The 13,690-nt window shown below is 42.4% G+C and overlaps 1 protein-coding gene across 1 annotated transcript in view; it reads left to right on the forward strand.

Moving 5' to 3' along the window:
• VPS41 (VPS41 subunit of HOPS complex) overlaps window positions 1-13,690 on the forward strand; it is a 120,480-nt gene that overhangs the window by 60,362 nt on the left and 46,428 nt on the right. The window contains exons 8-9 of the mRNA XM_081165111.1: window positions 9,669-9,788; window positions 12,229-12,375. Coding sequence (XP_081021237.1) covers window positions 9,669-9,788; window positions 12,229-12,375 — 267 coding nt within the window. The remainder of the gene's footprint in view (window positions 1-9,668; window positions 9,789-12,228; window positions 12,376-13,690) is intronic.

Genomic DNA, 13,690 nt, shown 5'->3' on the forward strand with positions numbered 1-13,690 from the left:
GCCCTGCTGCGTCTTATACCTCGTTTGCTCCCTCCCACTTGGTACCTCTGTCTTATAATTTGAACCAGAGACCAGAGCATCTTTCCTTGCCAGGAGCTCTGGACGATATGAAGTATTGTGGGTGGGATAATAGCCATTGAGAATTGGATACCTCCTCTCAATAGTACACCAGTCTCTCCCTCCAAGCAGGATCCTAACATTTTTGCAAGAAGAGAATCATGTGATAGGTCAGGGAAGGCTAGAGCAAGGGCGGGGGGCCTTAATTAACCATGGCTCCCCATTGCATTTGAACTGGAAAACTATGCTTATTGGCTTCCAAGCAAGGCAGGATCTGGAAGCCAGCTTAAACTATGGCTTCCTATCCTGGTTTGCTTGGGAACCATTAACTATAATTTTCTGATTCGGCTGTAACAGGGAGCTGTGCTTAAATGCAGCTTCCTGGCTCGTCTCTCCGTTCTCACCAAAAGATGCTCATGATCTACTTCAGTTTATTCAATAGGGACTTGATAGCTTAAATGCAGCCATTTGGTATGTACCTATTTGCCACCTTGGAATGAACTGTGCTTTTAAAGCATTTTCTAAAATGTAACAATTCTGCTAATTTTAGTTCCGAGAGAGGGAAACGATCAATTTAAATTTCATCCCATTGATGTTGTTTCCAAAATTGAACTTCTAATTTAGATGACTGAAGGATTCCTCTAAGCACTCTGGAGACAGGGATTACATGTAATTAGCACTAGTGTTAATTGTTTGACAAGCTCCATTAGATTGAAACACTACCCGCACGCTGATTCACCGCTGCTCTGTACAAAAGGGACTGTCATCCTGATCCTCAGCGTAATGCTGGTGCTCAGCTGTCCAAGTCTCTCTGAGTGTAACTGAAATTTGCTTTGCAAGCTTCCTTGCAGTGGTCATTCTTGGACTAAACAGCAAGCAGATCTAAGAGGAAGAGTGTTTTCTTAGTGATGAAGCGTTAATAAAAGAGGTAACACCACAGTCAGCATGCCTATGTGCATGCCTCTCTTTCCATCCCTGAAATGAGAAATACTTTCCCTGTTAATACTGTCCCCTGAAACTTCCTCCTGAGTATGACAGAGTAATTGTGGGGATTGGGGTGATCATCCTAGACCTAGTGCCCTCCGTCGTCTTCAAGCTCATTCTGGAGCAAACCTAACTTCCTTCTATACACAATTTAAGAGACAATTAGCGCTAATAGTGACAAGCTTGTGTTTTTTTATCTCATTGCAAAATCCATCTAATTGGCTTCTAAGGAACACCAGAGTTCCCTGTAGATAGACAGACAGATAGGAACTTTATTTGCATTAGCCAATAGCCATAGCAATAAGATAAAATATACTGGGGATACAGCTAAATAGTTAGCTGTACAAAATACATTTACATCAATACAAATGACAGAATTGATACATGATCCCTGTAGGCTATTCAAGACTCTGTGGCACAATGGGTCAGTGCATCTGGCTGTTAACCAGAAGGTTGCTGGTTGGAGCCCACCCAGCGATGGCTGTGGGCTGGATTCATGCATTTCAGAGGGTTGGACTACAACTCTACAAGTCTGTGGTTTTATGATTCTAAGTCCTCTCTTGCAACGGAACTCGCTCCCTCTCCTCCCCACGGATGCCCCCCGTGGCCCCCTAAACCTCTTCTGGGAATTCCACTTAATCCTGCCCACTGTTGGTAAACCATTGCTTTATGAAGCCCCAAATTAAGATGCTCCAAGGATAACAGTAGGAGGAAAGTGTCCACACTTCCCGGTGCGAGCGATGAAAAGGGTGATAAAACATAGCATTGCCTGTGCTGTTGTCCGGATTTACTTGTTTCACATTATTCTGGCTATGTAATGATCTGCTATACATACGGCAGCGGACGGAACGCGCAGCTTAAGTGCAGCTGTATTGTAACAAAGCATTAGAGAGATTTACCAGCAGAAAACAGATAGGCGAATGAAGCGTATTGCCGAGGAAGTGATTTTGCAACAGCTGCTATTGAAATATAAGTACTGAGAATGCTGACTGCTGGGATGTGGATTTATGGGAAATAAAGCCCTAAAATACTTTCTCCAGCCAAGAAGAGGGGGAAGCAACCCTTTCTTGAAAACAGCTTTTCCTCCCTCCGTACTTAGCTCTCATTGAGTTTAAATTGCTCTCGGTATAGTGGTAATGACAATTCGATACTGTTGGTGAGTTGAAGATTAGCTAAATAAATTAACCAACTTCTACTTCTTGTTCTTGCTGTTAATTACCCATTCTTTACCCTAAGGTCTCAGGCTGGGTTACAGCAATTAGAACAACATGTTAAAAAGAGTTTAAAATTCACAACCACAGAAATAAGGGTTGCTCCCTCCCCTAAAAATATACATTTCAGGTGCAAAATTCCAGGGTCTTCAGCATTCACCAAAGGCTCTGTAATGAAAATGATATCCAGCTCTGTCTCTCTGTTCCGTCTGAATCAAGAGTGGTAGCTGAGGTGTCAGAGCAGTGCTTGGAGGTGGTGATGAACTGGAAGTGGGCCAATAAACAGAAGCTCAATCCTAAAGAGACAGAGTCCCAAGTTCTCATGTCCAGGAAGTGGAGAGCCTGTATGGTCTTGCCCTCCCCTGTAAGAAACAGTTTGGCCATTCTCCTGGATTCAGTGCTGCCATTGGAGGCTCAGGTGACGTCTGTGGAGATGAGAGCTTTTCCAGCTATGGCTGATTCACCAGCTACAACCCCTTTTGGACAGAAACGACGTGGCCGCTGTACTCCATGCTCTGGTAGCTTCCAGACTGGAGTACAGTGGTACCCCGCAAGACGAATGCCTCGCAAGACAAAAAACCTGCTAGACGAAAGCCTCCTGACAGTAAGAGCTGTTCAACAGTGGAATTTGCTGCCAAGGAGTGTGGTGGAGTCTCCTTCTTTGGAGGTCTTTAAGCAGAGGCTTGACAACCATATGTCAGGAGTGCTCTGATGGCGTTTCCTGCTTGGCAGGGGGTTCGACTCGATGGCCCTTGTGGTCTCTTCCAACTCTTATGATTCTATGAAAGGGTTTTCCGTTTTTCGATGTGCTTCGCAAGATGAATTTCCCTATGGGCTTGCTTCGCAAAATGAAAAAGTCTTGCGAGTCTTGCAATTTTTCCCCCTCCCCCCCTTTTCTAAGCCGCTAAGCCGCTAATAGCCTTTTAGCCGCTAATCCGCTAAGCCTTTAATAGCCGCTAAGCCTTTAATAGCCGCTAAACCGCTAATAGCGCTAAGCCGCTAAGCCGCTAATAGGGTTGCTTCGCAAGACGAAAAAACCGCTAGACGAAGAGACTCGCGGAACGGATTAATTCCGTCTTGCGAGGCACCACTGTACTGCAATGTGCCTTTAAAGATGACTTAGAAACTTCAAGTGGTCCAAAATGCAGCAGCCAGGTTACTGGCTGGCATTCTGTTTAGATCTCACCTATCCCCTCTTTTAGACCAGCTGCGCTGGCTGCTGGTTTAATTCCAGGCCCAATTCAAGGTGCTCGTGTTAAAGTGTTTAAAGCCCAGAATGACTCAGGCTCCAAATAGCTGAAAGACCATCTCCTTCCCTACAAAGCCCATTGGGTGTTAAGATTGGCAGAGGAGAGCGTGTCCTCTTGCTTCTTCCATCATGCTAAGACGTTTGAGAAGGTGGCCTGGGAAAAGGCATTCTCTGTGGCAGCCCTTAAGTCAGGGGTCAGGATTTTTTTCCAGCAGGGTGCCGGTCCACTGTCCCTCAGACCTTGTGGGGGGCTGGACTACATTTTGAAAAAAATAATAATGAACGAATTCCTATGCCCCACAAATAACCCAGAGATGCATTTTAAATAAAAGGACACATTCTACTCATGTAAAAACACGCTGATTCCTGGACCATCCGTGGGCCGGATTTAGAAGGCGATTGGGCCAGATCCTGCCCCCAGGCCTTAGTTTGCCTACCCATGCCTTAAGTTGTGGAACACAATGGAGTTGTGTCTGGCATCTTCAGAAGTTGCTGTGTGACCAGTTGCTCTGTATAGTCTCCCCTCCTGCCCCAAAATTCTTGATTTACAGCATGCAGCCCATATGCTTCAGGTATCCGTGATGCATTGATGCTCTTGCGTCAGTAGTGGGCAATCCTTGCCCTGTTGCCAGACTCCCAAGTCACACCATCTCTGTCCATTGGTTGTGCTGGCTGGGGCCGATCAAGAGCAGCATCTAGAGGGTCACAGGTTGACCTGAGAACCAGACATTCTGGCACAGAAGGGGGGCAGATTCTGCTGTGAAGCTGTTTTCCCCTGCCAGTGCATTGTTGGTTGAAGAACCCATGGGCATATGATGTATCAGGAGCACACACTCTTAACAACTACATATGCATATTAGTTGCTGAATGGAGAGGTCACTGCCATCTTTTCTTCCAAGTACCCATCAGCCAACCTCAATTTGGTAGCTTAATTTCAGTTTGTTAGGGGTAACAGTTTGTTTGGTCCCTTCCAATTCTTCAATTTTATGAATCTCTGAAATTGTTGCCTGGTGTGCATGCTGATGGCAGCTGCCCTGAGATAAAACTAATTTCCTAATTAAAACAAATGTCTAAGTAAATTGTATACAAGCTCTTACAATGCAAGCCAGTGTTTTAATTTCCACCGGCTTCGTAGAGAATCAGACTGTGTTAATACTACTACTGAGTAAGGAAAACTGTTCCTGTTGACATGTGTGCTTTAATAATGAAGAAAGTATAAACAAACAGAACTTTACAAATATTAATATTTGTGGTTTTGGATGACTACTTGCCCCTTTGGCAGAACTTTGAATTTAAATTAGTTTGAAGTAACTCAAGTACAAACATTGGATCTATTTTCATTTAGTATTTTATTTTAGATGTTTGTCATTATTATGTTATGCAAAATAGGGGCATTTGATATTCTGAAACTGGGTCCATGTCTGGAATTTGTTTTGAATTTCATAAGGCATTTGAATTTGTATATGTTATGGTTTATAGAGTGAAATGCAACTTTCAGATCTGCCCATCAGAATGTGTTAAAATTATTGAGAAGTTAAAATGATTAAAATCCTCTATTCATTCCACAATAAATATGCGGTTCTCTAGTAATTTTACCAGAAGTAAATAAGTGTTTCTGATGAGTGAGTTGACCAGACATCCCAGGAAGGATTAATATACCTATTTATTTATTTTTATTTATTAAATTTGTATACCGACTTTCATCCAGATATCTCATGGCAGCTCACAACATAAAGATATAAAATAAAACACTCAAAATACGTTATAATATAAGTAAATCTAAAACTCCAAAACAAGCCCACTTTTTTCTCTACATTGCTCATTGGCTCCATTAGATGAAGTGAAAAGCGTAAGTGTATAGTGCCCACTACAAGTCTTTGTAGGTTGTTGACTTAAATGTTGTTGTTTAGTAGTTTACTCGTGTTCGACTCTTTGTGACCCCCTGGACCAGAGCACGCCAGGCACTCCTGTCTTACACTGCCTCCCGCAGTTTGGTCAAACTCATGCTGGTAGCTTCGAGAACACTATCTAACCATCTCGTCCTCTGTCGTCCCCTTCTCCTTGTGCCCTCCATCTTTCCCAACATCAGGGTCTTTTCCAGGGAGTCTTCTCTTCTCATGAGGTGGCCAAAGTATTGGAGCCTCAGCTTCAGGACCTGTCCTTCCAGTGAGCACTCAGGGCTGATTTCCTTAAGAATGGAGAGGTTTGATCTTCTTGCAGTCCATGGGACTCTCAAGAGTCTCCTCTAGCACCATAGTTCAAAAGCATCAATTCTTCGGCGATCAGCCTTCTTTATGGTCCAGCTCTCACTTCCATACATCACTACTGGGAAAACCATGGCTTTAACTATACAGACTTTTGTTGGTAGGGTGATGTCTCTACTTTTTAAGATGCTGTCTAGGTTTGCCATCGCCTTTCTCCCAAGGAGCAGGTGTCTTTTAATTTCGTGACTGCTGTCACCATCTGCAGTGATCATGGAGCCCAAGAAAGTAAAATCTCTCACTGCCTCCATTTCTTTCCCTTCTATTTGCCAGGAGGTGATGGGACCAGTGGCCATGATCTTTGTTTTTTTTGATGTTGAGCTTCAAACCATATTTTGCGCTCTCCTCTTTCACCCTCATTAAAAGGTTCTTTAATTCCTCCTCACTTTCTGCCATCAATGTTGTGTCATCTGCATATCTGAGGTTGTTGATATTTCTTCCGGCAATCTTAATTCCATCTTGAGATTCATCCAGCCCAGCGTTGACTTAAATAGCACTTTGCTTATTCCATTCAATTTTAAAATAAAATTGAAATTGGGCATAGTTGCCATCATAGTTGCCATGATTGTTGCCATCAATCTGAAAAGTTTAATAAATTCTTCACAATACTAGTGCTTGACTTTCTTACAAAGGTTAAACGTATTGAGATAAAGACCTCTTTTTTAAGAAAACAAAAAAAACTTCATTCTATTTCCATGCTACTGCACTAGCGAAGACCCTGGATACAGCTGCAGAAAGTTTGATGGAGGCAGTGCTACCCCCAGGGTAAAGGTAAAGGACCCCTGACCATTAGGTCCAGTCGTGACCGACTCTGGGGTTGCAGCACTCATCTCGCTTTATTGGCCGAGGGAGCCGGTGTACAGCTTCCAGGTCATGTGGCCAGCATGACTAAGCCGCTTCTGGCAAACCAGAGCAGTGCACGGAAACGCCGTTTACCATCCCGCCGGAGCGGTACCTATTTATCTACTTGCACTTTGATGTGCTTTCGAACTGCTAGGTTGGCAGGAGCAGGGACCGAGCAACGGGAGCTCACCCCGTTGCAGGGATTTGAACCGCTGACCTTCTGATCAGCAAGTCCTGGGCTCTGTGGTTTAACCCACAGCGTCACCCGCGTCCCTACCCCCAGGGTAGCCAGTCCCAAAGTGGGACATGGGGGTTGGAACTGGGTTGGCTATGGATCTGACCTGTTGAATTCTAAGTAGGGCAGCTCCAAGGGAGGGGGGGCTGTTTTGGGTCCTTCTGCTGCATCAACATGTAGGTGGCACAGCAAAAAAGACTGCCTTTCATTCAGGCCAGGCAAATCTGCAACCAGTTAGGGTTGCTCTTCCCAATCACAAGAGATAATTAATAATTTCTCAGCATATGGATTATCAGTGACTGACCTAAGACTACACACAGTACTTACTCTCAAGCAAGTTCAAGACTGCTTATAGATAATATTTAAACACACACACACACTCATTGATATTAGACATCCCCATTAGAAGGATTCAAGATATTACAAAGAAAAATAGCAACGCTGTATACCTTAGCTTCCACTACTATGGAAATACCACATCACGCGAAAGAAATCATCAGTTCTGCTGGTGCATAAATGATTTGCCTTCCTAATTCACTGCCCTATCCAGTCCACAATCCATTTAATCAAATGCATTGATTTAAGTTGAAATCCTATTATCAGAGGCCAGCTGTGGGGTCATTTGGTTGTTGCCGGTGGGTTAGCGCTTGCACTAATTCTCCTCCCCACCCATGGGTGCCTGTGATAAGCTTCATGGGTTTAGGCATGACGCCACCAGTAGTTTGCTGTAGGCGGGGGAAAGTGTGTTTTGGGTTGTATCGGGATAGAATCCTTGGCTCCCTCATTCCTCTGCCATTGCTCCCCAGAAGGACTCCTTAGTTACCCTTGTCCTAGAGCAATGAGAAGGGAAAGTAAAATATATAATTGGCAACCAAAAAAAAAAGTAAGGAAAAGACGTCTCCTGCCCTCACTGGAGCAAAGCAGAAGGGCTTAGGAAGCTGAGGTCTATCTGCCGCAGAATTTCTCCACCGTATATTTGCTGTGTTAGTTTCAGTGGAGTGAATTTAGCTCTGCTGAAGTCAATGGGATTCAGCTAGTTTTAATTACTGGTGTCCCAAAACTGTGGTGTAATTTGGAATGCGAGCTTATGTTTTCCGTGGCAGGTGGTTGTTGCCGTTTCCACCAAGTTCCCTCAGTTTTATTTGCAGTGACCAATTCTGAAGTTTATTTCTGAACTGTTTCAGCTGAAATATCTGTCCTTTGGTACCATCTTGTGGCTGCATATATAATAGGCATGTTGTATTCATCTCGGCCAAAAAGCCCTTTTAAGCAGTTGAGTAATAGCTGTTTTATATAAAATTTCTTTATGTCTCCCCCCGCAAAAGGGCCAACGTCCAGCGGAAGGGGGTTACACAAACAAGGTGTAATAGATATCCCAGGAATCTTGCTTTTCCCTACTGTTTCCTTTCTTGTAGCCTGACAACCACTTTTTAAAGTTTTGAGGATAAAAAAGAAGTCTGGTTTTTTGTAGAGTAGTGATCGTCATCCTTTACGAGTATGAAGGCCCTTTTTTAACCCCCCACCCTTTTTTGCAAACTCCTACAAGCTGACTCTTGTAGTTTTAGGCTCTGTTAATAGCTTTTTTTGTCTTCTCCCTCTGACTACTCATCTTTGTCCCACCACCACTGTCCAGGCTCTGAGCCTTCTTCTCTTGTGGTTTCCCCAGCTCTTTCCTCACCATTCCTCTGTTTCCAACCAGTTTGTGACAGTAAGTGTGCATTGCTAGACAAGGAGCATGACTTTCAAAGCTCAGCAGACCCCAGCCAAGGACCTGTGCTCCACAGCTTGTAAACCGCTGCTGTAGAGAAAAGCCTTTTGTATGAAGCAGGGACTTGATATAAATAACCAATTGCTAGGGTGCCCAATTTGCACATTTCTCTCCCATAAAAAGGAAAGGGAAAGAAGACCATGTGAGCTGGGAACCTGCACAATCAGGTATCAGTAGTGGAACGCCAGCATTATATGTGAGGCTTATAATGGGTTGAGGAGAGAAGGTGCATTTGTTGTCTACTCTGTGAAGAGGTGAGAATAACCAGGACTCTTTGGGTTGTATCCAGTGGGGGCTTTAGACCAATAGAAAGCAGTTCTGCTCACGCAAGGCGAGACACCTTATTTTTGGTGAGTTCCCACTGCCTTTTGCAGATGGTTGCCGATACCCAACAGCAAGCTGCTCCTGATGTACCTGTATGTCAGGAGGGGCTAAGCTGTGGCCCTCCTTATGTTTCTGGACCTAACTGCCACCCATCCCTGACCATTTGGTTGAGGCTGAAGCGTTGTGTGCCTCTTCCCCTTTCCTTCATGCTTGCAAGGAAGTTACTGGAAGCTTCCATTCAACCAACTGTGGTTTCTGGGTAAACAATGCTAAGTGTTAAACACTAGTTTTTGAAACAAGTCAACTTCAAATTGTGGTTAATAATCCTGGATGGTTTGTACTAACTACAGTTTCTAGTTCATTGTAACAGGAAACCATAGCTGCTTGAAAATTGAAGTGAATGGTTCCAATCTCCTCGCAGCCATAGTGAAGGAAGATTTAGTACAAAACACTAAAGGAAGGCTCCACATTATATGAGAAGCATGCCTGTGTTTTTAAATCTGTTATTCTACCACTTACTGTACACTGGAAAAGGTTTTGTTTGTTCTTCTTACCGATTTTTGAGTTGGAACTAACTTGGTTGTAAATTAGAAGCTTTTATTTTTTTTTTGCTGTGTCCATTTTGTATTAAATCTCATATGAACGAATGAGTAAAATGACAAAAGTAAAAAAAGATTCCTTTTGTACCTGTCTTTTATCAAAAGCGCTGTAAATTCTTGTGATTCTTTCTTCCTAGTTGTTTTTATATGAAAAGTCATGGATGAACAGATGGAAACCTTCAGTTTTACATGAAGGAGAGGGAAATATCAGAAATGTTAAATGGAGAGGAAACCTGATTGCTTGGGCCAATAATATGGTAGGTATTTCAGAGTTAGCTGTTTTCATTATGTGAATGGGTAAATTTCTAAATTGCCATTGCACTGGATGTCTTGATATGTTTAATTTTTCTTGATGTACAGGGTTTCAAAATCTTTCTTATATTCCCATCTCCTTTCCAATGCCCAAGTGGCCACAAGTTAACATTTCATGCATTAAGATAACCATATGTTTAATTACATTAAAAACAGGAGTCAGAAAATAGCATCCTAAAATGTAGCAAGACACAAAGGTCACAAGGGAAGCGCCTACTTCAAATTGTTGCCCTCCATTATCTACCCTGAGCCCACAAGAATAGGTTTGGTCATTATCTTTAATCCGTATGTAAATAATGATATTGACAGAGGACATTCAAGAGATTAAATCACAAATAACAGCAGATTGAGCCCTGATTGAAGCCCTGTCCAGGCACTCAAAGAATACATGTGAGAACATAGAGGAAAAGTGTTCACACCAACACTTCCCCAATATCTCCATCCCCGCCATGTGTGCTCATGGCGTTCCCCCTTTGGTAAGGGGGTTCTTTGGGAGCCCAACTGAAGACACTCGGAGTCCTCCCCACAATTACAAACCTAACAAAAGTAGTCATAAACAATAAATGCAACGCATCAAAAAGCACACAGCCATAACGGGACAATTACCACACAAATCATTATAATACCTAAAAATAAAGACACAGAAATTGAATACCAACAGCAGCAGCAGCAACAAAAAACCCCTAAACAATACCCAATGCCCAACAACACCTTCTGCCTCAGTGCTCAACATTTGGAGGGGGGGAGCCAGAGGAGATGGGAAGGTTTGGGGTGAAGCTGTGAGATGAATATACCTCCATGCCACTGATGCTGCCAACACGTCCTTCTCACTCATGTTGATTGTATGCCTGAAGATTGCTACAGCTACAGCTACAACTACTACTATATTGCATTTTCTACACATTTGTACTCATAGCAGTTTAGTGCTTTAATAATAATAATAATAATAATAATAATAATAATAATTATTATTATTATTATTATTATTATTATTATTATTATTTCCCGGTTCAAAAACTGGGCTTAGGGCAGCTAACAACAAATTTAAAACACTTTAAGACACTTAATTATAAAAGCAGCATAAAATACGGTATAAAAACATGAATAACAATAAAATTCAAAAATCAATCAGATAATCGCCAGGGCTAGCTGGCTGAATTGGTCCTACTTGGGCCAGCGAGGAGACCAGGGGAGAATTAGCTGTGGGGTCTCAGAGCGGGTGATCTTCATAAAAGGGGGGGGGGGGGAGAAGGGAAATAAAAGATCAGGCTGAATTCAAATTTTAGACTTCTTCCGTAACTGGCATTCTATAAAAAACATTTTAGCTGGGTCCATTTCCCTGCAGGGATCCCTTATTTTCCACTGAGTGCCAAGAGGCCTGTGAGTGAGAGAGGAGGACCAGACTCAGAACGCAAGAAGCTGCTTCTGCAAAACAGCTCTCTCCTCCAAATTTCTTACAGAAATGCGCCACTTCCAAGCATGGTTCCCCCTTAACTCTGTCCTCTAGGTGGAAGATAGCACCTCTTTCTTTTTTAAGCAAGACTGGAATGTAGTACACAAAAGCCTAGAAATTTAAAAGACGAATACGCAAATCAGGTTGTTGTTAACCACATTTGTTTTATTTAATCACAGGCAATTCTTGAGTAAATGGGCTTAGTATCAGATTAAAATACTACTTCATTTTATAAATATATAGATATGTTGGGCCTTGTGGCTTCTGTGTGATGTGGTATTCTGCTTTCGTCTCGAGGGAGGGTGCTCTTCAGTTGTCACATCTAAACCCAGTAGATCCTTGAAGAATATAGGCTTTAGTTGTGTCATTTTGAAGAGAAGGTGCCACTGGCAGAGACGGTGGTAAGAACCAGAATAAGACTTCACCACTGTATTTCCATAGCATAGCCAAAGATAGTCGAGGGGAAAGTTGCTTTCTACAAAAGGCCCATGTATGAGATGCAAACAACTAATTTGTCATAATTTGTGAAATAAAAATAAATAAAAATTGACGGGGTGGCAGATAAATAATCCTCTAAATTTTACAAAGAAGTGTTACAGCACATTTGGCTCTTGGATGAAGATGTTTCTATGCATATGCAACTCCTGATAGCACACTGCGCCTGCAGAGATTTAAGTTGTCACTGCCTGCCTGCCTTGCTCATTCATGTCCTTTCAAGCAAAATGATAGTTTGCGGTGGCAGAGACAGACCAGTGTGGGCAGTTTCCTTCGTCTGGCTCTAGCTCTTTGTACACAGTTGCCAGGATCCTTTTCTGCGCCTGCCAGTAGGCCTGTGCTGCCACCTTAGCATAACCTGTAATATGATATTTCTGGACCATGGTTTGCGTATGTGGTGCCACACTGAATTCTCTTGCTGTGTGTTAAACTTTCAGGGCGTGAAGATACTCGACGTGATTGCTAAGCAAAGAATCACCAACGTGCCCCGAGACGATATAAACCTCCGTCCTGATATGTATCCCTGCAGCCTTTGCTGGAAAGATAATTTAACACTGATTATTGGCTGGGGAAATTCAGTAAAGGTACAATTACCTGTCTTTGTAATAAATGCTTGCTGCTATCACAGACAAACAGAGGATTATTTCTGAAAAGCGAAGGCGATAGGGGTGGGGGAGAAGAGAATTTGATTTGACTACTGTGTGGCGAACTCCTGCTGCCATAGAAATGTCATTGGGCTGACCTTCATAAGAAGGAATAATGACAAATGCCCAGTGGTCAGACGGATTTCTCTGAGCGTGTGCAGTAGGCAAGGCTGTGGGCTGATCCTACTTTCTTTGTCTTCAAGAGATGCATTCAGAGAGCTGTTAAAAGAGAGTCCTGAAATTCATTCGCTCTGCTTAGTCCAGGCAGGAAGTACTTAACATGGGCATTTGGTCAACCGTTTGTCATTAGTGGGGAGTGAAACCTGAAACTGGGTTGCTGAATGCATGATTTATCAGAGACGTCATAAAACAGCAGTCAGAATTCAGCTGCTGCCCTCCAAAAGAAGCTTTCTGTAAAGAAGTGTCAGCTGTTAATTTCTTATCCATAAGACAGAATGGAAAGCCAAAAGAAGATAATTCACTTTCTAGGACTGCTATCCTATACACACGTAGGTTGAAGTAAGTCTAATTCAAGTCATTGGGACTTACATCTATTTAGACACCTGCACTGTAAGAAGCATACAAATTAAAGCTTAAAAATTAATAATCTTACACATTGTAAAGCTCTGGAAGTGTTTTTATAACTCATTTGTAAAAGTAGACATTTTCCAAGTTAGCAAAGAGTTTATTGATATAAATGGGGTTGGCATTTTGTTATTCATAATGTTAATGTGCAATTAGCAGCATGGAAAGTTTTTTTTTGGGGGGGAGGGGCGTCTTAAAGGCTACCAAATTTTTGATGGCATCAGATTTCCTGGACAAGAATCTTCTCAGATGCATCTGATGAAGGGGAGACTGGAGAAAGTTGGTAGCCATCAGAGTGATGTAAAAGTTTGATTTGCTACAGCAGCTTAATGTAGCTGCTCATCTGGAATATGTGAAAGCACTAGTAAAATTACTGCTATGTTAGCAGTTCGAAGAAGCTCAGACTTTTCTAGAATTCCATTCTCTCCTGAGATGCTTTCTTGCTTTATTTGTAGCTCTTTCCTGCATCTGTTTATTAAAATACTATCTTGTAATCATCATGATTGCAAGTTCTTGGGAGGCTTTGCCTATATATAGTCTGAATTAATTGTCTGAATTAATTTTAAGATGTATTGTAATTAATTGATATCTGTTTTTATACATATTGTGTTGTTTTTATTATGTTAGCTGCTCTGAGCACAGCCTCGGACGGGGAGGGTGGAATATAAAT

This window comes from Podarcis bocagei, assembly GCF_964188305.1.
Source record: "Podarcis bocagei genome assembly, chromosome: 12".
Classification (NCBI taxonomy): Eukaryota; Metazoa; Chordata; class Lepidosauria; order Squamata; family Lacertidae; genus Podarcis; species Podarcis bocagei.